The sequence below is a fragment of the Elgaria multicarinata genome, chromosome 1 (assembly GCF_023053635.1).
Source record: "Elgaria multicarinata webbii isolate HBS135686 ecotype San Diego chromosome 1, rElgMul1.1.pri, whole genome shotgun sequence".
Classification (NCBI taxonomy): Eukaryota; Metazoa; Chordata; class Lepidosauria; order Squamata; family Anguidae; genus Elgaria; species Elgaria multicarinata.
Genome location: NC_086171.1, coordinates 87768528 through 87791333, shown reverse-complemented (window position 1 = coordinate 87791333; position 22806 = coordinate 87768528). Strand labels below are relative to the sequence as shown.

Genomic DNA, 22806 nt, shown 5'->3' with positions numbered 1-22806 from the left:
TCAATCTGAGAGTACAAACCTTTGAGGATCCTTAGGAAAAGGTCTGGCCGGCTAAATGCAGAGACAAGTGGCCTGATCGACTCGGTGGTGTTTCAGGGTGTGGTTGGGATGCCTTCTGCACACCAACCCAGAAGGAATCTTCTTGGTAAGTACCAATGTTCCGTTCTCCAGGTTGGTGTGAGGAAGGCATCCCACAATGGGATATGCAAAAGCTAAAACCCCTTATCTGGGTGGGAAAATCTTAAGCCGAGTCTATTGTAGTCCTACAACCTGCTGGAGGACTCCCCTGCCAAAGGAGGCATCCGCTGAGGCATATGTGTCTATTTTGTAATGTCTTATGAAGGAATTAGGACTTGTCCAGGTGGCCGCCTTGCAGATTTCTGCCAGAGGGGCATTAGTACTTAAGGCGGCTGATGTGGCTGCTGCTCTAGTGGAGTGAGCTGTGACTCCTAATGGCTTGGGGAGGCATGAGGCCTCATAGGCCAAAAAAATACATGCTTTTAACCACCTAGCTAGGGTAGATCTGGTAACCTTCTTGCCCATAGCCACAGGGCGAAAGGAAACAAACAGTGAATCAGATTTTCGAAAGGACTCTGTCCTTTTTAAGTAAACTTTAATGGCTCTGCGGACATCCAGCTTGTGCCAGGCCTTCTCCTGTGGATGAGAAGGGTTAGGACAGAAAGATGGCAGAATAAGCTCCTGTGACCTATGGAATAGCGTGTTGACCTTAGGGATAAAGGTCGGGTCTGTTCGAAGGACAACAGAATCCTTATGGAAGGTGATGAGGCCCTTTCTGATTGAGATGGCAGATAACTCTGAGATTCTGCGAGCAGATGTTATGGCCACAAGGAAAAGAACTTTTTGTGACAAAATGCTTAGTGGGATAGAGGCAATTGGTTCGAAGGGAGGTTTAGTCAATGCAGAAAGTACAACATGTAGGCTCCAGGAAGGAAACCTATGGACAATGGGAGGACTCTTGAGTGCTGCTCCACGGAGGAATCTTTTGATGTGAGGGTGTGAACTTAGTGGCTGCCTACCAGGCCTGGAAAGGACTGATGACAGGGCTGACGTTTGCCTGCGCAGGGTACCCGGTTTTAAACCCATCTGAAGGCCTTGTTGGAGAAAGGCTAGGAGTTCCTTGACACCTGTTGCCCGTGGAATAAGCTTCTCCCTTTCACTCCACCTGCAGAAGGACTTCCAGGTTGTTTCGTAAATTCTGGTGGTGGAGTCCTTGCGGGATGCTAGCAGGGTGGATATGACATCCTCAGAATAACCCAGAGTTAAGTAGATGGACCTCTCAGCAGCCAGGCGGCTAGTTTGAGCCAATTTGGGTCTGGGTGCAGTACTGGTCCCTGAGACAAGAGATCTGAGATCTGGGGCAGGAACCATGGACCTTGCACTGCTAGGGCTAGAATCTCGGAGAACCAGGGGCGTCGGGGCCAGGAGGGGGCTACTAAGACTACAGTGGCTTGTTGCTTTCTGATTTTTTGTAGAACTCTGGCTCAGAGGGGGATTGGAGGGAATGCGTAGAGCCTCTCTTTCGGCCAGTTGATATATAGTGCATCTATCCCTTCGGCTCCTTAAGACTGGAATCTGGAGAGAAATCTTGGCAGCTTGTGGTTGTGCCTGGATGCAAACAGGTCCAGCGTTAGTGGGCCGAAATGGTGTATGATTCTCTGGAAGACTGCTGGATGTAGGCTCCATTCCCCTGGGTCTATTTGTTGCCGACTCAGATAGTCTGCTGTATGGTTCAGGGTCCCTTTGATGTGTTGGGCTGATATGGAGGCTAAGTTCTGTTCGGCCCATAATAGCATGCTCTGGGCCTCCAGGTGTAAGGAGAGGGATTTGGAACCCCCTTGACGTGTTATGTGGGCTTGTGTTGTTGTGTTGTCCGTTCTGACTAGGACATGAGAATGTTGCAGATGGTGTGAGAATGCTTTTAGACCCAGGTGTACTGCCCTGAGCTCCAGCCGGTTGATGCTGTGGCATTTTTCCTCTGCATTCCATTTTCCTTGGGCCAGGAGAGAGTTGCAGTGGGCTCCCCACCCTTTGAGGCTGGCATCTGTTGTCAGTAAGATCCTCTGAGGCTCCTGGAAGGGACTGCCCACCTGCAGATTTTGGAGGTCTTGCCACCACATGAGGGAGTCTCTGACGTGCAGAGGGAGAAGTATTGGGAGGCGATCCCTCCTTGCTATTTGAGCTTGGAAGGGCAATAGGAACCACTGAAGGGGGCGAGAATGCAGCCTGGACTATGGGAGAATGCCGAGGCATGAGATCATTAAACCCAGAACATGAGCAGCATCCATTAAGTTGGTTATTCTTTGCCGATGAATTGCCCTTGAGCGGTCTTGAAGCTTGACTATTCTCTCTGGGGAGAGGAATATTAAACCCTTGGAGGTGTCGATGAGTGCTCCTAGATGAGGGAGGACCTGGGTGGGTGTGAGATGGCTCTTTTTTCTGTTTATGACAAAGCCGTGTCTTTCTAGGCACTCGACAGTTGTCTGTAGATCCTGCGAGGCTTTCTGACTGGAAACAGAACGGATAAGAAGGTCGTCCAAATATGGATAAATATGCACGCCCTTTAGCCAGAGATGAGCTATTAGTGTCACCATGATCTTGGTGAAGATGCGGGGTGCTGAGGATAGGCCAAATGGAACTGCTTTGTACTGGTAATGATAGTTCTGGTACGTGAAGCGTAGGAATTTTCTGTGAGGTAGTGAGATGGGAATATGCAGATATGCCTCTGTGAGGTCTATGGAAGTCAAAATATTCTGCTTTGTGAAGGGCTTCTTTGATGGTTTGCAATGTCTCCATACGGAATTTTCGGTATTTGACAAACCTGTTCAGATGCTTGAGGTCCAGAATTGGTCCCCAGCCTTTGCCCTTTTTGGCTTCTAGAAATAAGATGGAATAAATACCTTCGTATTTTTCTATGGATGGTACTGGTTCTATCGCTCCTATTTGAAGTAGATGCTGTATGGCGGTAGATATGATGTGATTCTTGGTGGCGGATTGTGATGTGGGGGATGTGGCTGAGCAATGGAGGAGGTGGAAGGAGGGAGGGGCTTCCACCACACCAACCTGGAGAACTGCAGTGACATTATGGAGGAATCACTGTCATGGTGGGGCTCAGCCAAGGGGGTCTTGGATTTGTTAGAACGACCTTTGGCTATGGAGTGTGGGTCTGGAGAGTCGTCCCCGGAGCCTGCTGATGAGTGCAGACTATGGGAAGAATTGGGCTGTTTTGACCTGAAAGCCTTATTTTTGTTTTTTGTTTTATCATTGTTTTTATTTTTGTTTTCTAATTGTGGAGGAGGAGAGGAGGAAGACTCAGAAGTGTGCAAGCCTCTGGTGCGTTTTGCAGAACGGCTTGATCTCAAGGTTTGCTTGTCTAACAAATGGTCAGACAGATTATCCAGTACTGCCTTAGTGATCTGTGCTAAAACAGATTTATCTATTTGAGCCACGCTTAGGATAGGCGTTGGGGCTATCTCATTATTCTGTGTCTGAGCAATGGAGGAGGTGGAAGGAGGAGGGGCTTCCCTTTGCAAGTTGGAATCGAAACTGCAACTCAGAATGGCCGCCCGTTTTATTTGGCAGGAAACATCCACGTGGGGGAGAAAAAATGGATTTGATCTCACCCTTGATGCTGTTGGAGCATCCAGCTGCTCCGTTGCTTCCTCCTCTTGTTCTGAGTGGAGAGGGTGGGGTGCTGAGCCCCCGACTCCCTCAGTCTCAGCTGCATCTTTTGAGGCCGGGATCGCACCGTTCCTGGTGTGTAAGAGACTCAGCGCTGGTGATCTCTTTGATGCTCCCTGGCTGGGAGACTCAGTAGGCAGCCTAAGCCCGCAAACTGGTTATCTCCTTGACCGTTCTGGCAGGTCATCCTTTTGCCTGCTGATGGCTTCCTAACAACTCTCACATGAGTCGTTGTTTTCTTTATCTTTTGAGGCTTCGAAATGGTTTTCTTTGCCGGAGGGGTCATAGAGAATGATAGGCAAGCGGCAGAGAAAAAGAAGCAGAAAAGGGTTTTTGTTCGTTTGTTTTTTGGTAAGAGAGGATGAAAAAATAAAGGCTGGTTATAAGAAAGAAAGTCAAAGAGGTAAGAAGTTTAAAAAGTGTTAGAAATAGAGATAAGTATAGGCTTGAGATAGGAGGAGATGAGAAGTAGCTCTGTCCTGGGCGAAAAGCAGGGACGAACTGGCTAGGAGGAGCTTCAGACCAATAGAGGGCTTAAAACTCAGTCATGTGAGTCTCTGCTTTTCCTGGGCGATAGGGGGAGTTAACCCATTGTGGGATGCCTTCCGCACACCAACCTGGAGAACTTAATATTTATTGCTTTTCAAGTTGTAATCCACCTTGTCAATTGAGGTTCATGTTGCATAGCCTATTTAAAGAACATCTGCATGCTAAAAGGGTGCAAAGTATATGTCAAGTGAAAATGATCACACTGAACCAAACTTTCTCCTTCGTTCAAAGTATTTTTGCATTTGTGTGTTACAGGAAAAATATGGAATTGAGCCAACTATGGTGGTTCAGGGAGTTAAAATGCTATATGTTCCTGTCATGCCAGGGCATGTCAAAAGATTAAAGCTGACGTAAGTATTAACTAAGTAGCAACTCGGATAAAATCCAGGTGGGTTTTTGAGATTTCTGATAAAAAGGTCCCTTTTTATCCCTGGTTATGATGGAAGATTTCTTTTTCAACCTGAGGTTGGGATGCAGTATGTATGCACACTGTGATATGCAGCGTGTTACAGATAACAGGATTCTGTCGAGGCCTCTGTGATGTATGCCACATTAGCTTGTTCCTTGAGGATCAAATCCTAGATACCACATGTCTTCCTGTTCACCAACCTGGTATTCTCTGCAACAGCACCCTAAGATCCAGTGGGTTGCTGGCATGGCTACATGGGGGGCCTAGATGAGAGGAGGACTGGAAGGAAAGGATAGCTTGAAATTGTCTAGCCATTCACAAACTAATGAACAAGCAAAAAACACAGAACAAAGCAAGAAGTGAAAACCTAACTAACTAACGGTGTCCTCCCCAAATAACCATTCTTCTTAGCCCCACAATTCATAATAAGAGCATACAACCAAAATAAAATCCCTTAGGAACACAGACCCATTTCCCTGTCAAGAGGCAGGGGTGGTCTGGGAAATAAAGTTAGTCCTTCCTCAGAGAAGTCAATGAGGACTTCTCCAAAGAGAAGTCAGTCTCTTTCCAGATTGGCAAGGCAATTCTAAGGATTAAGAATTCCATTCTATGTCCACTGGAGAACTTCTGCTTTTAAAAGTATTTTTTTATTAATTAACACCTTTCCAAATTGGGCCTGGTTATATCCCTACACGTCCATAGTTTCTTATATTAGAAGGCTTTCCTGATCCAACATTGCCTGCATCTTTAAAAAATGTGTCTTGAATTTGTTTCTGCTCCTCCAGGGAAACTTGATTCTTTTATGGTGTGTTTGTGGCTTCTTAATATTTGAATGCTGTCTTGTAGGATGCAGAAACTTGTGAAACCAGCAGCCAATAAGAAATATGTGGACCTCACGGTATCATTTGCTCCAGAAACAGATGGTGAAGAAGACTTGCCAGGACCACCAGTTAGATACTATTTTGCCCATGAAAATAACTGACTGTTACCAGTAGCAGGACCACATGAAAGGAGTGGGGCACTATCCTTTAAATATATATATATATATATGGTACTATATACTTGGTGAAGCCTTAATTCAGAAACAGTGGAAGTCAGTGACCTGTTCCAAGAAGCTCTCTAACAAATTGGATTTGTAATTTATCTGTCTAGCATTTCATAGCTATCTGTACATAAGGAGGACTTGAAGCTTGCTGGAAAGTATGGTTCCTTTTGAAGAAAACACACTTTTGTTAATCTCTGTGGGAAAACCAGAATGGCAAACAGAAAATCTGCACTGCGGAAGCTGAGCATTAACAAAAGGTGGCAATTAAGATTTGGAGAAACTGCCAGACATCATCATCAGACTGATTTCGTTTATTTTTCTTTTTTTGCTATTTCCCCCCTCTGTATCTTAGGCCTAAACCAGTTGATCCTAATGATCCGCTACGATAAAATGATTCATCTTCGTGTTTGTTCTCTTCTAAAGCAGATTAAGTGTTGCTTTAGAGTAGAATCACAGCAAGAGGAAGCTGAGCTCTATAAAGCTGTGGTTTTTGTTTTTCTGAAAAGTTTGTCTTTTCTGTTATATCGGAACCCATACAACGTGAAGGAAATGCAACTTAGGTTTCCATGGCTGCTTTTTCATACAAAAGAAATTGGATATTCTGAGTAATACCTTGGTCGCTTTAGCTTTTGGCTGAAATGTGTCAGCTGTCATATCTTTCCTTCAAACATGTCAGCTGCCACGTTCTTCTTAAACATTAAAGTTTATGATAATGGTATGTGTCCTCCATAGGGCCAAAGTAGGACATGCCTGGCAGTACAGTGTATTTGTAAACCTTGATCTGCTTCAATCACATAGAAAGAAGAAGATTTGGTTGTATTAACAGCAAAAGGGGAACATAGCTGATCCACCCACTATCTCTATTTCCCTCCCTGCAAATCCCTCATTCTACTGTGGGAAAGTAAGCCTCTGGTGGGAAGAGAATTTAGCACCTCTTTTGTTGTTAAAATTGGACACATACCTGCCCCATTCTTACAGAATTAGGGCAGATTCGGGTTTAAATACAGTTTTACATCTCTAAGACGGTGAAGTTTACCATCAGTGATGTTTCTCTGCCAGTGGTGGTATTTAATTTTACATAACACCCTTGGTAGAATGTAGATTTAGAAGGTTTCACAGATACTGACCTGGTTCGCACATTCACCGTGGGTTAAAGAAGCAATGGTGGCTTAAGCTGTGATGTATTCTGGGTGCCGTTGGCCTAATCGCCTGCTGGGGCATAGCTTGTCATATTGTCCAAACCCAGGTGGAATGGCTTGTTGGATGAGGAAACAACCTTCAAATATTCCAACAGCATCCCATGGGTTGAAGGTTGTTTTTCTCTTCCATCAGAGCATGCCATCTGGATTTAGATGACACACCAAGCTGGGATGCGTGATTCGGAAAAACTGCCCAGCACTGCAGTTTAAATGAGCCACCATCAGATATTTCGCCCATGGTGATTGTGCGAACTGGTCCCCTGTGGCCATAATCAGACATGGACCTCAGCATGCTTAAACAATGTGCTCAACTCTATGTTGGGTTATGTCTTCTTGTGGTTTTTGTATAGGCCGTTTCTTTTAAAACAACATGCTCTTTCTTCTCTTCATGTGATATTCTGTAATGCATCTTGGTAGAAATATGTTTAAGCTGTAATGAGTAATTACAAAACAGCTTATAGATATCTCAATTTTAAGTAGTCCAATATAAAGTATACTGGGAGGGGAGAAATAACTTTGACAGTAGTAGTTGGTGAAGCGCTACAGAAGCATCATTGAACCATTTTTGCTTCCTCATGTATGTAGGTGGGTAAATGATTGCCTTACTATACACACACACACACACACACACATACACACCCCATACCAGAGATGTCAGGTCTGCTTTCAACATGTTTAGCTCTTTAAGAAAGCCTCATGGGTTCAAACTATGTTCCTAAAGTACTTTGTCAAGAGAGATGTGATTATATTATGTTTTCAAACTTTTGTGTTATTATGCAGATTATGATGACATACAACTTGTCTGTTTTCCTGTTTCTGTAGGCACTTGAGCACCAAAGATGTACTTATTCTCTGAGCTGCAACCCATGTCAAAGTTATTCCAATATTTGGGAGTTAGTCTTAAAATGTAATAACTCTTCACAAGTGGTGTTGTATTTTCCTAAATATAGTTTACAATTTGTTATAGTTTAATGGAATTCATTTTGATTACTGGCTGATTAATTTAACTTTTTTTTTTTTAAAAAAAAGCAATGTGCGTGGGGATAGGTATGTGTGGGGTAGATATGGTATATGTTGCCGTGCTGGCATAGATATCAAATTACATTTTTGACTGAGGTGGGTATATCTTTTTGTTTTAAATAGTTTTGGACAAAGTGAACAGTGAGCTCAAAAGGTTTAGAGGCTGGGTAGTAATAAAACAAGGATTGCTGTTACTAACTTCCAGTGGGATGTAATGATTTTTTAAAACCATCTAGGTGTGATCATGCTAGCATTTTCCCCCTTCACAGTTACTAATCAGCGTTCAAGAGTAGCAACGAGACTGTCTTTGCATTTGCAAAACTGCATTTGATGTCATACATCAGTGGGCTTGAAACTGAAGAACCTTTCCCAGCAAGTCTTCCTTACAGACCTTACAGTATAGAAACCTACAGAACAGGGGGCAGAATCAACACAAAATCTCCCTACCTGTTGTGCAGTCACTTCGTTTTATCTTGAGGATTATTCTGCTCACCTAGGTGATCTCAAATAAAGAGTGCTTTCAGTTTAAAGAGAAAACATATACAAGGACTCTATACTTCCAGTTTATCTCTGAATTTATTTCAATACATTTGAAGGAGTGGTTTTTATTTGTGTACACAATATGATGTATAGCCAAAGCAGTTATGAGAGCTGCTTTTTGTCTTTTTCATATTAAATAATTTGAAAACATAAAATGTGCATGGCTTTGTAATTAGTTCTTTTATTACTAATGGTTCATGGAGAGAACCAGATACGTCATGTTAAGGAAGTATGTAAAACTGAGACTATCCCCTGGTGTTTAGTGATACAACCACACATGTACATATGCAGGAATAGAACCATGGGTTGACCCTGTCAGACATTCTAAAAAACACACACAAATCCCACCACCCATTAGGAGAAACATTGCTCTCCCAAGGTGCCAGGGCAAAGGCAGTAATCACATTAGGAAAAATGCCATCTCTCGGGTTTTGGTACTGTATTAGTAGGATACTAATGGTAGGGGCTACCCAGCTCAGCAATCCTGCCTTGAGTTCACAAAAACCCTTTAATGATTTGTTCTTCCTGCCTTACCTCCCATGCCCTGGTCAAGGAGAGAAATGAAGCCTGTCTGCCACTTTGAACTGAAGTTAGTTTGTGGTAGGGAGAAATCTATATTTTTATTTGGCTTGTACTTCAGGAATGTACCTTCCCCACCCATGGGACTGCAGGTAGAGGGATGCTATTATTGCACCACACATATGCACACACAGAATGGAATATCTCTCACAGAAGCCCAAGAATGGTTTAGGAGGAGAAATCCTTGTGCTTGGTGTGTAGACCAAAAGGCTGAGATGTCATCAAGGGCTGTCAAGTGTGTTGATGGAAAAGTAGCTGTGTAGTAGCAGTCCCATTCACCTTCAGACGGAAGCTTTTCTGTTGGTGCCTCTTCCTGAGCATAATCAATTTAAGCTTTTAAAGGATCTAAGGGATTAAATTCTTTGGAGTATATGCAAAATGCCTTTCCCTTCTTAGGAAGCAACACGGAAAAATCTAAAAGTAGTGCCTTAACACATGCAGGAGACCATCCCTTGGCCCCATTTTTGAAACATGGTATTTCTTATTTATTTATTTAGAGTGTTTTTTATCCCACCCCTGAGCCAAAAGGCTCTCGGAGCGGCTTACAATTTATCAATAAAGAAGACAGTCCCTACCCTCAGGCTTACATTCTAAAAAACACATGACACACAAGGAAAAATGGATGGGGAGGGAAGAGGGAGAAAATAAAAAGAAATTAAGGAGACTGTTTAGGCTGGTGGGAAGGCCCTGCTCCATCCTCTCATCTCCCAATGGAGGGGTAAAGCAACAGCTCCTTCTTCTTCCCCACAGGGTGAAGATGTTAGCCCTGTGGGGGGGGGGGGTATCGAACTGAAGGTCCCTGCCTACTCCAGTCTCCCTCGCATCTTTTTCCCCACAGGATAAAGATGGCAGTTAGCCCTGGGGGGGGTGTATTTGTTAATTAAGATCCAGCCTTGTGTGAAGTGACTTCGCTTCAGCAGTTACTATATCATATAACAAGTCCCCTATTCTTGTTAAACGTAATTTCATCTCGAAAAGAACACAAATTTTAATCCCTCTCAAACTTTGTGAATTTATGGTCGACAAGGATAAACTTGTAACCAGACCTAGCAAGTCCCGTTGTAAACTAGTCTGCTAGTCTAAAAGGTCCCAGACATATAACCGGGTTCTATGTATGTTTACCTATTGAGTCCAATGGACTTTATTCCTAAACTGATGCGTGCAGAACTACAACCTCAACCGTTGTGCGTTTAGGCCTCTTAAGAGCATTCAATGCTCCACACACTGGAAAGAAAATAGCGCAATGAAGGGTGTTCTGGCCCCACCATTTTGCACAAATCCATAGAGATAGTAGTTACATGTACATAAACTCACCGTTTTAGAGAAGGGTCTTCGTAGGGCGGAAGAGAGCTGTACCTAGAAAGTCTCGAGAAATTTAGATCTGGATTGCGGAGGCACGGAGTTACGTTAGTTCTTCTGCGTGGTCTCTGTGCATCACACACTATGGGCTTCTGCGCCTGTGCAAGACCAGTGTCGGGAACTTCAATAGCTGAGTATGACTTTTGGTGGGATCCCCGCCCACCATCCTACTGCACATGTCCAGGGGGTCCCGCCATGCTCCTCAGTTCTCTTTCGACCGCGCTGCTACCAGCACGTCCGGAGCTTCGCTCGTCTTTAAAGAGAATATTAGCTGAGATTCTTACCTTTATCCGTATTCTATCCTTCCTCTCTCCCTTTTCTCCTTTTTTCTCCTTTATTCTTCCTAAAACAACAACAACAACAACAAAAACACTGTTACTCTTCGTTAGTCTTTACTTTCGTTTTCCATTCTAATGTCGGACTCTAACAAAGGCCTGTTTAAAAGATGCCTTTCCTGTAATGGAAAGGTCCCTCTTTCTGATGGACACTCCTTGTGCCTCTTATGTTTGGGCGAGTCGCACATCGTTGAAGCCTGTTCGTGCTGCATGAAGCTATCCAAACAGTCTCGATGAAATAGAGCTGATTGACTGAAGGCTCTACTTTGGAAAAAGGCCCTTGAATCGGTTCATGAACCAATTCCGCAGGCCTCGACATCGACTGCCCTGCCCCTATCTCCCATCATGGAACAACGGGCACCTATGGGCAAAAAATCCCATACCCTTGTAGCAGCTAAAAAGCTCTCAAAAAGGGCAAGGGATCATAAGGCGGACAACGGAAGGCAAAAGAAAAAACCTCGCCGAGAGAAGGAACCGTGTCCTCCATCTCGCCCTCCAACTCCGCAGGCACAACTGATACCGTCGGTACTGCCGCCTCCACCGCCACCAACATCACCGCCCCTCCCCTCGGTACCGTTGCCTACGGCACCAATGTCAGAGGGTGAACTCCGGGACTCCCCGTTATCGTCTAGAGGCATTCCATTGGCACAACCAGTTCCACAACAACCTTCCGAGCAACAAGTTTCGACCCAAGCAGCCATTCGCCCTCCTTCTTACAGATCACGCTCACCACTACGTGACTGGGACTCCGATTCCAATTGGTCCATGCTAGGACCTCGCGACTCGTATCGTCGTCGAGACCGAGAACCTGATCGCCGTCGAGACCAAGAGTTCACCGCGGCATACCACCGTTCTCCATACCATGAACGACCAGTTCCGCGCACGCAATCTCCACCACCTCCACCAGTACCTCCGAGATTTGCATCGCTACAACGTTCCCTGCAAATACAGCAACGACGCCATGATCGATGTAGATCGCCCTCTCCTTCTGACAATGACTATCGATCAGATTCATCTTCGGTTGTATCGGTACCGAGATCAGTACCATCACCAACTGACGCCGTCGACACAACGGAACACGCATCTCCTTCCGATGACACTGACCATTTTACAGAACAGATCCTTCGCATGGCCCAATCCCTAGGCATAGATGCCCAGCAACCATCCAATGACATTTCTGACCCTATTTTTGACTCTGCTTATCCAGATAGTACGTCTCCGGTGTCAATACCGCTCTTCCCGAGACTTCTGCATATTGCTCGACAGTCCTGGAAGACACCAACCACTCTCGGTACCACATCTAGACGACTCGAGAGTCTCTATAGGGTGCAGGAGAAAGACGCCTCTTTTCTCTTTAGCCACCCTAAGCCTAACTCCGTCATTGTTGAATCCTCACAAGGTCGCTCCACTAAAACCCACACTACGCCTTCCGACAAGGAATCTCGTCGACTCGACATAATAGGCAGACGGTTATATTCCTCTGTGGCTCTTACTATTAAGGTAGCCAACTATACCACCCTTATGGCTCGCTACCAGATATTTCTCTGGGACAAAATGGCCTCTCTGACATTACACCTTCAGGGTGACCAAAGAGAACTCGCCCAACTTTTTCACACCGAGGCAGCTAAAATTTCCCGTCTCCAACTCAACGCTTCTCGTCATTTGACCGACTGCGCCTCCAAGTCTATGATTGGTTCCGTCGCCCTCCGTCGCCATGCTTGGCTTCGTGCTGCCGGTCTGACCCCTGAAACCTGCTCGAGAATCGAAGACCTTCCGTTCGACAGGGAAGGGCTATTCAATTCCACCACCGACGAAGCGATGGATACCATTCAAAAGGCTCGCCTTACGGCATGGAAAATGGGAATTTCTCAACCCTCTTTCCTTCCATGTTATAAAAGGAAGTGGCACCGCCCACAAACCTCCTTTTCATCGAGGTATCAACACCAACACCAACAACAACATCATGACAAATTCAATCGCTACCAGCAGCAATTCAACCAACCCAAACGACAAATACCTTCTCCACGATTCCGTCAGCCCCATCCGAAATCGGATACCTTTCCCAAACGTCGTCTTTGACAACCACTCTCCTCCAATAGTACCAATCTTCGGCTCCAGACTAAAACCATTCTACCACGCCTGGTCCAACATAACAAACGACACCTGGGTTCTCACCATAATCTTAACAGGTTACCGCCTCGAACTCCAAGACATTCCACCTCTCGGTACCATAAAATTACTTCCCCGTAACAACCTCTCATAGACAAATCGCGCCTCCTCCTCAGCAAAGGAGCCATCCGCAAAGTCTCTACCGACATCACCTGAGGATTCTTTTCCCGATACTTTACCGTACCAAAAGCCGACGGCGGACTACGTCCGATTTTGGACCTCAGAAATCTCAACACATACATTCAACCAAGAAAATTCAGAATGATCACATTGGCTTGCATCCTTCCCCTTCTCCAGGAAAACTACTGGTTCACTTCCATCGATCTAAGGGATGCGTATTTTCACATTGCTATCCACCCGTCCCATCACAAACTCCTCCGTTTCGCCATCGGGGCCGACGTCTTTCAGTTTACAGTTCTTCCCTTCGGACTCTCATCTGCCCCAAGGGTATTCACAAAATGTGTGGCACCGGTATGTGCACATCTTCGCACCCAAGGAATTACAGTCTTTCCTTATCTCGACGACTGGCTTTTGACGGCTCCATCCCCCTCAACAACCCGTCGAGACACCACATACACCCTCGACCTCCTTGCCTCTCTAGGCCTCTGTGTCAACAACGAAAAGTCAAACCTCTTTCCCTCCCAACGCATCTCCTTTATCGGGGTCGACATAGACTCAGTAACCTCCACAGCATATTTACTTCAAAAACGACTACTAACCCTCATCGCTCAAACACACGCAATTCGCCGTCAACCTTCTTCAACGGTCTGGGCAGTCCAACGCCTCCTCGGCCTCATGGCATCCACCGTATATGTCGTACAGTGGGCGTGCCTACGAATGCGCCCGCTCCAAGCGTACCTCATACGCTCCTACAATGGCACAACCGATCCACGTCGTACCCGCCTCATCATTCCACCAGACATTCATTCCTCTCTACTCTGGTGGACTCAACCACACAATCTCCATCAAGGCATGCCCTTTCGACGACCTCAACCAGACATCACAATTACGACCGATGCGTCCAACCTCGGTTGGGGCGCCCACACCAATCACTTCAACACCCAAGGCCGGTGGTCCACCAACGAGCGCAAACTACACATCAATGCCCTCGAACTCTTAGCTGTATACAAAATGATCATCGCTTTCGAGCTGAACATCCAACACAAGCACGTCCTGATCCTATCCGACAACACCTCAGTCGTGTGGTATCTCAACAAACAAGGAGGGACACGCTCCACCATACTCCTCAACATAACACTCAACATCTTCAATTGGGCAATTCCCAAGAACATTTCGATAACGGCCATCCACATTGCGGGGAAATCCAATCAGGTTGCGGACACCCTCAGTCGCACCTTCTCCCCGACTCACGAATGGGAACTCTCCCAGACCATCCTCCTCCAACTGTTTCGCCGATGGGGAACTCCATCCATAGATCTCTTCGCCTCTCACACCAACACTGTGCCGACTCTTCTGCTCCAGAGCTGGGCACGGAAAATCCTCTCTCGGAGATGCCTTTCAGATTCAATGGGCACACACCTTTGCCTACATATTCCCACCCTTTCCGCTCCTCAACACTGTTATTGCCAGGCTGCGGACGGAGCCAATGACGGCAATTCTCATAGCCCCCTGGTGGCCTCGCCAGTCCTGGTTCGCTCCCCTTCTCTCCATGTCGAACCAGACCTACATCCGCCTGCCCACGATACCGAACCTCATCACAATGAACAACGGGCACATTCACCACCCAGATCTCCAAACACTTCGACTAACTGCATGGAAAATCGACAATCATCGTTAGACATTCCCCCCCCTCCCAAATACAACACATATTACGTTCAGCAAGGAAACCATTGACCCGTAAAGCCTATCGGGCCAAACGTCGCCGATTTAGATCCTTTGCAATGCAACACAAATTTGACCCCCAGAACTGTTCTATCAGGGATGTCCTCCTCTTCCTTAAACATCTTGTGGATTCAGGTCTTAAAAATTCTTCACTCAGAGTACATCTAGCAGCCCTATCCGCTGTACATCCTCCAATCCAAGGACATTCTGTTTTCACTCACCCTCTCATCAAACAATTCCTGAAAGGTGCAAAAAATTTATTTCCTCCAATAAGACACATCACTCCACAATGGAGCCTGTCGGTCGTCTTAAAAGCTCTAACGGCAAAACCTTTCGAACCTTTAGCATCCATCAGCATGCGCCTCCTCTCGATGAAAGTTGCTTTCCTCGTGGCTATCACGTCCGCCCATCGGGCCTCTGAACTTACAGCCCTTCGAGTCGACGCACCGTATCTGTCTTTCCACCCTGACAAAGTCACGCTTCGTCCAGATCTAAAATTCCTTCCTAAGGTTGTGACATCTTTCCATCTCAACCAGGATATCATTCTCCCTACTTTCTTCAAACAGCCTTCTTCTCCACTAGAAACAACTTTGCATTGTCTCAATGTCCGCCGAGCCCTTGCGTTTTACAAATCTCGGACCAAGCCATTCAGAACCACCCCTCGCCTATTTGTAGCGTATGGTAAGCCAAACCAAGGCTCACCTATATCATCACAAAGGCTTGCAGTATGGATCACCCAGACAATTCGGCTCGCATACCAACTCCAAAATTTTCCTGTGCCTAACCACCTAACAGCGCACTCTACTAGAGGCATGGCCACCTCTATGGCTTTTTCCAGAGGAGTTCCAGTACAAGAACTTTGTAGAAGCCACTTGGTCAAAGCCTTCTACTTTCATCAGACACTACCGACTAGATGTCAGAGCCAGAGCTGATTCCAGTTTCGGTAGAGCTGTCTTATCATCACTCCTGTAACATCAACGCGACCAACGAGACTACCCTCCTCCGGTAAGTCAGCTTGCTATTCGCCCATAGTGTGTGATGCACAGAGACCACGCAGAAGAAATGCAGGTTGCTTACCTGTAACCGTAGTTCTTCTAGTGGTCATCTGTGCATTCACACAACCCACCCACCATCCCCTCTTGTCTCGTTCAGGCTTGAGGTATACTGCATTATAATGTGACACCTGTCACACATACATGTATTTGTTCATCCTACTTGAACATATTATAGACATGCATGTCTGTCTAGCCGCATATTACTGTATCAACATAAATTTATATGCATACACATTATTATGCGGTATGCACATATACATATATGTATAGCTATCCTTGGTTCTATTGACCGCGGTCTCAAGGAACTGAGGAGCATGGCGGGACCCCCTGGACATGTGCAGTAGGATGGTGGGCGGGGATCCCGCCAAAAGTCATACTCAGCTATTGAAGTTCCCGGCACTGGCCCTGCGCAGGCGCAGAAGCCCATAGTGTGTGAATGCACAGATGACCACTAGAAGAACTACGGTTACAGGTAAGCAACCTGCATTTCTTACAATGTTTGTACTACGCCAACCTCATATTACACAATTTACAAATAATTTGTAAACTATTTACAAACCAGTATGTTACTCTAGCGGAGATCGGCCAGCACCGCCTCTCCCATTTCCCCCTAAAACAAAAGTAGTCGCTGGTTCAGTCCATTACCCCCATATTGCTATTTGCAGGAGCGGTGGTGGAAAAGCTGGAGTTGAGAAATGATTGTCAGCCCTGTACGCTGAACCTGATTTGAACTTCCAGCCAAGCAAACTAACCCTCAAGTTTGCAGCGACGGCCGGTCTCTCCGAATTGCTTCTTCCCATTTCAAATCCAGTGCTTGGATGCATGCACAAGCCTTGCCCTGTGCCGGCTGACTTGGTTGCAGAGATGTTGCACTTTTACACAAACGCATAGGAATTGCACTGCCAAATTACTATTGAACTAATGTGCGTCTTTCACACGAAGTAACTCGGAGGTTAGAACGAAACTGTTGCATTTACTGCTGCTGCTTAGTAGGAGGAAGATGACGTTCTGCTGTTGAGTCATAGGGCTTGTCCACGTGGGCGCTTTGCACCTGGATTGCTTCGGAGTGGCGGCAGGTGATCTACATGACGCAGCCGCCACTCTGATGCAATCCAGGGGCAAAGCCCCAAAGCTCCGCTCTAAAAAAGCCGGGTACTTACCCTGGTTTTTTTTAGCTTGGAGGAAGGCTCTGCACCTCTGTGGAGCCTTGTTAAGAAGAAAAAAGAAATAAAGGGGGTGGAAATCCCAGTAGGGAGGGAGCACCCCGTTCCTCCACAGCTTAGTTGTAAATGCGAACCAGTCCCACTTTTTTAAAAATCTACCCTTCCAAGAGGGGGTGCTGATGCTCCCAGGCACCCCTGGACTAGAGGTGTTAGTGCTCGCATGGGCGGGTGCAGCAGTGGTGGGAAAGCCTGCAATTGTGCTCCTTCCAATGAAGAGCCAGTGTGGTGTAGCGGCTAAAGTGTTGGACTGGGAGTCAGGAGATCCAGGTTCTAGTCCCCATTTGGCTATGGAAACCCACTGTGTGACTTTGGGCCAATCACAGACTCTCAGCCCAACCTACCATCTGTTGGGGATGCTTTAGGGTGGATTCCTGCATTGAGCAGGGGGTTGGACTCGATGGCCCTTCCAACTCTGCTATTCTATGATTCTGTACCTCACAGGGTTGTTGTTGTGAGGATAAAATGGAGAGGAGAAGGATTATGTACGCCGCCTTGGGTTCCTTGGAGATAAAAAGACGGGATATAAATGCGATAAATAATAAATAAATAGATGGTCAGAACGAACATCAATGGCGTGGCCGCAGCATTAGAGAAGTCATGAAGATGAGGGCATCGTTACGTTAAAATCCCGGATTTTTCCATTGCTTTTCTCACTGCCTGACTTCAGACGACACGCTAAGCAACGGGGCCGGGTGGTGGTGGTGGTAATAGGAACAGAATAGGAAACTGTCAGGGTGGAAAATTTATCTCCAGAAAGACAAGCCCTGGAAGAAAACTGGACTTGGCACAGAGCTTCACGCAGGTGTTGCTCATCAGTGCTGGAACTGTGGAGGTCGAAAATAAGGAAAGAATTTCTCACCCCATCCCTTAATTGAATTATTGGATGATGAAACTGTTTCATCATACTATGTATGAAATGTATGTGTATGTGGAATGTTTTGCCTGCTGGTCGATGATTGTGGTGGTGTGTCTGTCATTGTTAAAGGAAGATTTTGTATAGGAATGTTAATATACGCCTCAGTAAACTCTATTGCTGAAGAAACCACTTGTGTGAGTATTTCTAATGAGGAAGGCACTCAAGGCCTTGCTAGACCTACCTGTTAATCCAGTGGGGAGTAGGGGCGAGGCCGCGCTGCAGCTAGTGCGGGCCGTTGCCCCGGTCTACACGTGACACATGATGGGGTAAGGGAAAGCCCTGTCGCGTTGGCCATTTTTAAAAAAAACTTAAAGGGGCCATGTGTGCAGGAACGCACCAACGATAAAGTAAGTCTTTTTTTTTTTTTAAAAAAAGAAAGGGTTCCCCCTTCCCCTGCCCCGATTTCCCCCCCAATGTCTGGTGCACCCCCTGCCCATCCTCCCCCCCCCCCGCTTGCCATGTCTGATGTCCCCTCCGGCTGCGATCTTTTATATTGTATTTTATATTATTTATTTATTTATTTATTTATTTAGAATATTTATATACTGCTCCCCATTGAAAAATTTCTGAGCAGTGTACAAGGTAAAATGAAAATAAAAACAGAATAAAACAGTTAAAACAAAATTTAAAAGAAGCAATAACAGTAATCCAAGGCTGCATGTTAAAGAAAGGCTTCTTGGAATAAAGATGTTTTCAGGAGGCGCCGAAAGGAGTACAAGGTTGGCGCCTGCCTGACCTCCAGAGGCAGGGAGTTCCACAGGAGGGGAGCCACCACGCTGAAGGCTCTTCCCCTGGTGGATTCCAATCGGAGGATGGATCTAAGTGGAACCACCAGGAGCAGGCCCTCGGATGACCTCAGTGACCGGGCAGGTTGGTAAGGGAGAAGGCGCTCTCTCAGGTATCCTGGTCCCAAGTTGTTTAGGGCTTTGTACACAAGTACAAGAACCTTAAACCTGGCCCAGTAGCGAATAGGCAGCCAGTGCAGTTCCCTCAGCAGAGGAGTTACATGCTGGAAAGGGGCAGCTCCAGACAACAGCCGAGCTGCAGCATTCTGCACTAGCTCCAGCTTCTGGAGCAGCTTCAAGGGCAGCCCCACATAGAGCGCGTTGCAGTAATCCAATCTTGAGGTTACCAATGCCTGTACCACCGTGGCCAAGCTATCCCTGTCCAGGAGAGGCCGTAGTTGGCGAACCAACCGAAGATGGTAAAAGGCACTCCGAGCCGTGGCGGCTACTTGAGCCTCCAACGACAGAAATGGGTCTAAGAGTACCCCCAAACTACGAACCTGTTCTTTCAGAGGCAGAGCAATCCCATCCAGAACAGGCAATGAGGCTGTCTCCCGGACTCGGGAACCACTCACCCACAGGGCTTCTGTCTTGCCAGGATTCAGTCTCAGTTTATTGGCCCTCATCCAGCCCATTACTGAGTCTAGGCACTGGTCCAGGACCTGCACAGCCTCACCTGATTCAGTTGTCACAGGGAGATAGAGCTGCATGTCATCAGCGTATTGATGGCATTTCGCTCCAAATCCCCTAATGACCGCTCCCAACGGCTTCATATAGATGTTAAATAACATTGGGGACAAGATGGTGCCCTGTGGCCCCCCATAGCTCAATTGCCAAGAGGCTGAGGACTGGTCACCAAATGCTACTCTCTGAAAACGACCCCGGAGGTAGGACCGGAACCACTGTAAAACAGTGCCTCCGAGGCCCATCCCACGGAGTCGATCCAGGAGGATACCATGGTCGATGGTATCAAAAGCCGCCGAGAGATCGAGCAGGATTAACAGGGTTGCATTCCCCCTGTCCCTCTCTCGATAAAGGTCATCCATCAGGGCGACCAAGGCTGATTCAGTCCCCTAACCAGATCGGAACCCAGACTGGAATGGATCTAGATAATCAGTATCCTCCAAGAGTGCGTACAGTTGCTCCGCCACAACCCTCTCAAGTACCTTCCCTAAAAAAGGAGTGTTAGCAACTGGGCGGTAGTTGCCTAATACCATCAGCGTTATGGTTTTATACTGTTGTTTTATACTTTGAATGGTTCTAATTTTTGTGAACCGCCCAGAGAGCCCCGGCTATTGGGCGGTATAGAAATGTAATAAATAAATAAATCTACGAAAACCCCCCCCCCCGGCTCCGTTCTTTCCTCCCCCATCTTTCCTGCCAGGTCTGCTCTCCCCCCACCCCAGCCCGATGGGCACAATTGTTAGCAGAACCACCTCCATTTTTAACAGGAAACTGTATAGTATCCATTGCACACCAAGCAAAATGTCATAATGCCCTGTATGAGAATGTCTCCTTGTGTGCGTCCTTGCATCCTTGATTACTAATATAAACAAGAGTCCTGGCTCCAGCTGTCTGTGTCGAAGTTAACTCTCTGTAACTTACTGTCAGGCCAAAGGTATTGTTTACAGGACTGTTTAGCATAATTAGCTATGCCTCAGTGTTATGTTCTGATTGGTTAATGCTGCAACAGGGCCCTGCCCCTTGAAAGCTCAAATACTGTACCATATTCCCTATGTCTTTTGTCTGATTGCTCCCTTTGAAGAGACCAGGCCTTGATTACTAATCAATAAAGCGCTTTTGAACCCTCTGTCGCTGGAATGGTGGAGTCGTGCTTAAGGGCTGTTTGGATCTCGTCCTTGGGTGAAAAGAACATTGATCTAACACAATGCCCCTATGGAGCGCTGTGCCCAGTGTGCTGCTTCTCCCGGCTACTCACAAGTAAGATGTGTAGCCGGGAAAAGCCGTGGAAGCTCAGGGCTGTGGAAATACCGGGCCACAAGCAGATCCGGTTATCCCGGGTCAAGGGAGGGTTTAGCCTGGGCTGACCCCAGGATTGTGGAAGAAAGGGAGGCGAGCTCTGGTGCCGTGTATAGATAAACAATGAACTTTTTATTTTTGTAATGATGTGAAAATGCTTGACGTTTCTGATTCAGAGGAATCCTTCCTCAGGAGCTGTAATAAGAAAAAAGAAAGGACAAGCTGCAAAACTGCAAACACAGTCCGCTTGATTAAAAAGCCTCAGCGTTGGCTGTGTGTCCTGATATCAGAACTAACAAATTTTCTGGGTTGTGTAAGCAGGACACACAACCAACGCTGAGGCTTTTTAAAAACCAGGCCACAAGCGGATCCGGTTATCCCGGGTCAATGGAGGGTTTAGCCCAGCCTTACTCCGGGATCCCTGGCTAAACCCTCGCCTAGCAACGGCCTCAGCCAGTGGCAAAAGCGGATTTTAACTGTAACTCTGCCCTCATCCTCACCCCGACGCGCAGCCGCATTGACGCTCTTCGCCAGACGAGTCACGTGACAATTGATTATTATTATTTTTTTTTAAAAAAAAGCCTCGGTTTGTTATTCTCCACCTTTCTCCGCCTCCCGCCTTTTATGACGCGGGTTAGACGGCCGGCCAATGAGCGCCTTCCTTCCCCGGTGCGCGTGCGCAGGAGGAAGTTTTCAAATGGGGAGCAGTGCAGGCGTGGTTGGCCTCGGTCTCGCGCGCTTCTGTTCGCAGCCTCCGGGCTGACAGTCGCCGCCGCCGCCGCCGCCATGGAGTCGCTGGTAAGACGCGGTCCGGTCCGTGGGCGCCTCCAGGAATGTAGGGGAGGACTAATTTGCTTGGGGAAGCGGTTTTTAGGGCCTGTAGCCCCAATCCGCAGTCATGTTTTTTTACCCCCCTCGTCTTACTCGCAAGTAATGCGCTTAGGGGTTGGGGCTGTTGAGCTCTGCGGTGACACTTGGGCTTACTGTCCTCTGTTGGGTTCCACACGGAAATTGGGGTCCGCTGGGGATTACCAGAGTGGCAGAGCAGCCGTTGGAACCCCCAGCAACCCATACCGCGGGGAGGAAAGAAAAGCTCCTGCGCACGAATGAGAAGCTCCTGCGCACGAACGGGGTGGGCGGGGAGCACGCCTTCCGTAGTAAACAGTGATCCCTTGCAGGAGGAGACGCTGGGAGAGCCTGCCTGTAAAGCTGAGTGAGGTGTGTGTGTGTGTCCTTAGAGTAACCAACATCCACCCCTTTGCATGTCCACCACAAAGCATGGTTTTATTATGCTCTTCATGGTTTTAATTTTTGTGAACCGCCCAGAGAGCTTCAGCTATTGGGCAGTATAGAAATGAAATGAAATAAATAAATAAAAATCCCCCAAGCCATACCTCTGCATCGCTGTACGACTACTCAGAAATAACAGTAAGAAATGGCACAGTAAAAAAAGAGAAGAAAAAGTTATGCAGGTCTAAGAAGGGCTGGATTGCCCAGGACTAAGCAGGAGCAGCAAGTTTTGAGAGCATCCAAAATCCACCCCTTTTTCACGTCTACAGAGCATCCCAAAAAGATAATAATAATATAGTCGTCATGTTGGAAAGCAGATGGGGCCTAACAAAAACAGCATTATTCCCTCTCCCTCTTCCCTCCTGGACTCCTTTTCCTTGTGTGTCATGTCTTTATTAGACTGTAAGCCTGAGGGCAGGGACTGTCTTCTTTGCTAACTAATTGTAAGCTGCTCTGAGAGCGTTTTTTGGCTGAGGAGTGGGGTATAAATATGATAAATAAAATAATAAATAAATAAAACTACCTTATTGAACTCACATTGATTTGTACAGCAAGGCACTAAGCACACAAATACCCTGAAGGGCTTGCAAGGCTTTTTTTTTTTAAAAAAAGGCAGAACTGAAGTCCCAAAGCAAGGCCAGATTTTTTTTAAAAAAGCCAAAAGGAAAATAAAATAAAATATAAAGATTAAACACTTGTATATCATAAGCCTTCCTTATGTCACAGCAATATATAATGAAAAATCTCAAATGCAGGGCATCTTTTAGGAACTTTTGATATCAGTGAGCATTTAATTCTGCCTGTTATTATTT

The 22806-nt window shown here is 46.5% G+C and overlaps 2 protein-coding genes across 2 annotated transcripts in view; both read left to right on the top strand.

Moving 5' to 3' along the window:
• Positions 1-8616, top strand: part of UBA6 (ubiquitin like modifier activating enzyme 6) — a 79326-nt gene extending 70710 nt beyond the window's left edge. The window contains exons 32-33 of the mRNA XM_063131403.1: positions 4504-4598; positions 5504-8616. Of these exons, the coding sequence (XP_062987473.1) occupies positions 4504-4598; positions 5504-5639 (231 nt within the window). The 3' untranslated portion in view covers positions 5640-8616. The remainder of the gene's footprint in view (positions 1-4503; positions 4599-5503) is intronic.
• Positions 8617-15658: 7042 nt separating this feature from the next.
• The window catches only part of CENPC (centromere protein C), a 60194-nt gene continuing 53046 nt past the window's right edge, over positions 15659-22806 (top strand). Inside the window, exons 1-2 of the mRNA XM_063125795.1 lie at positions 15659-15750; positions 21343-21502. Coding sequence (XP_062981865.1) covers positions 15659-15750; positions 21343-21502 — 252 coding nt within the window. The remainder of the gene's footprint in view (positions 15751-21342; positions 21503-22806) is intronic.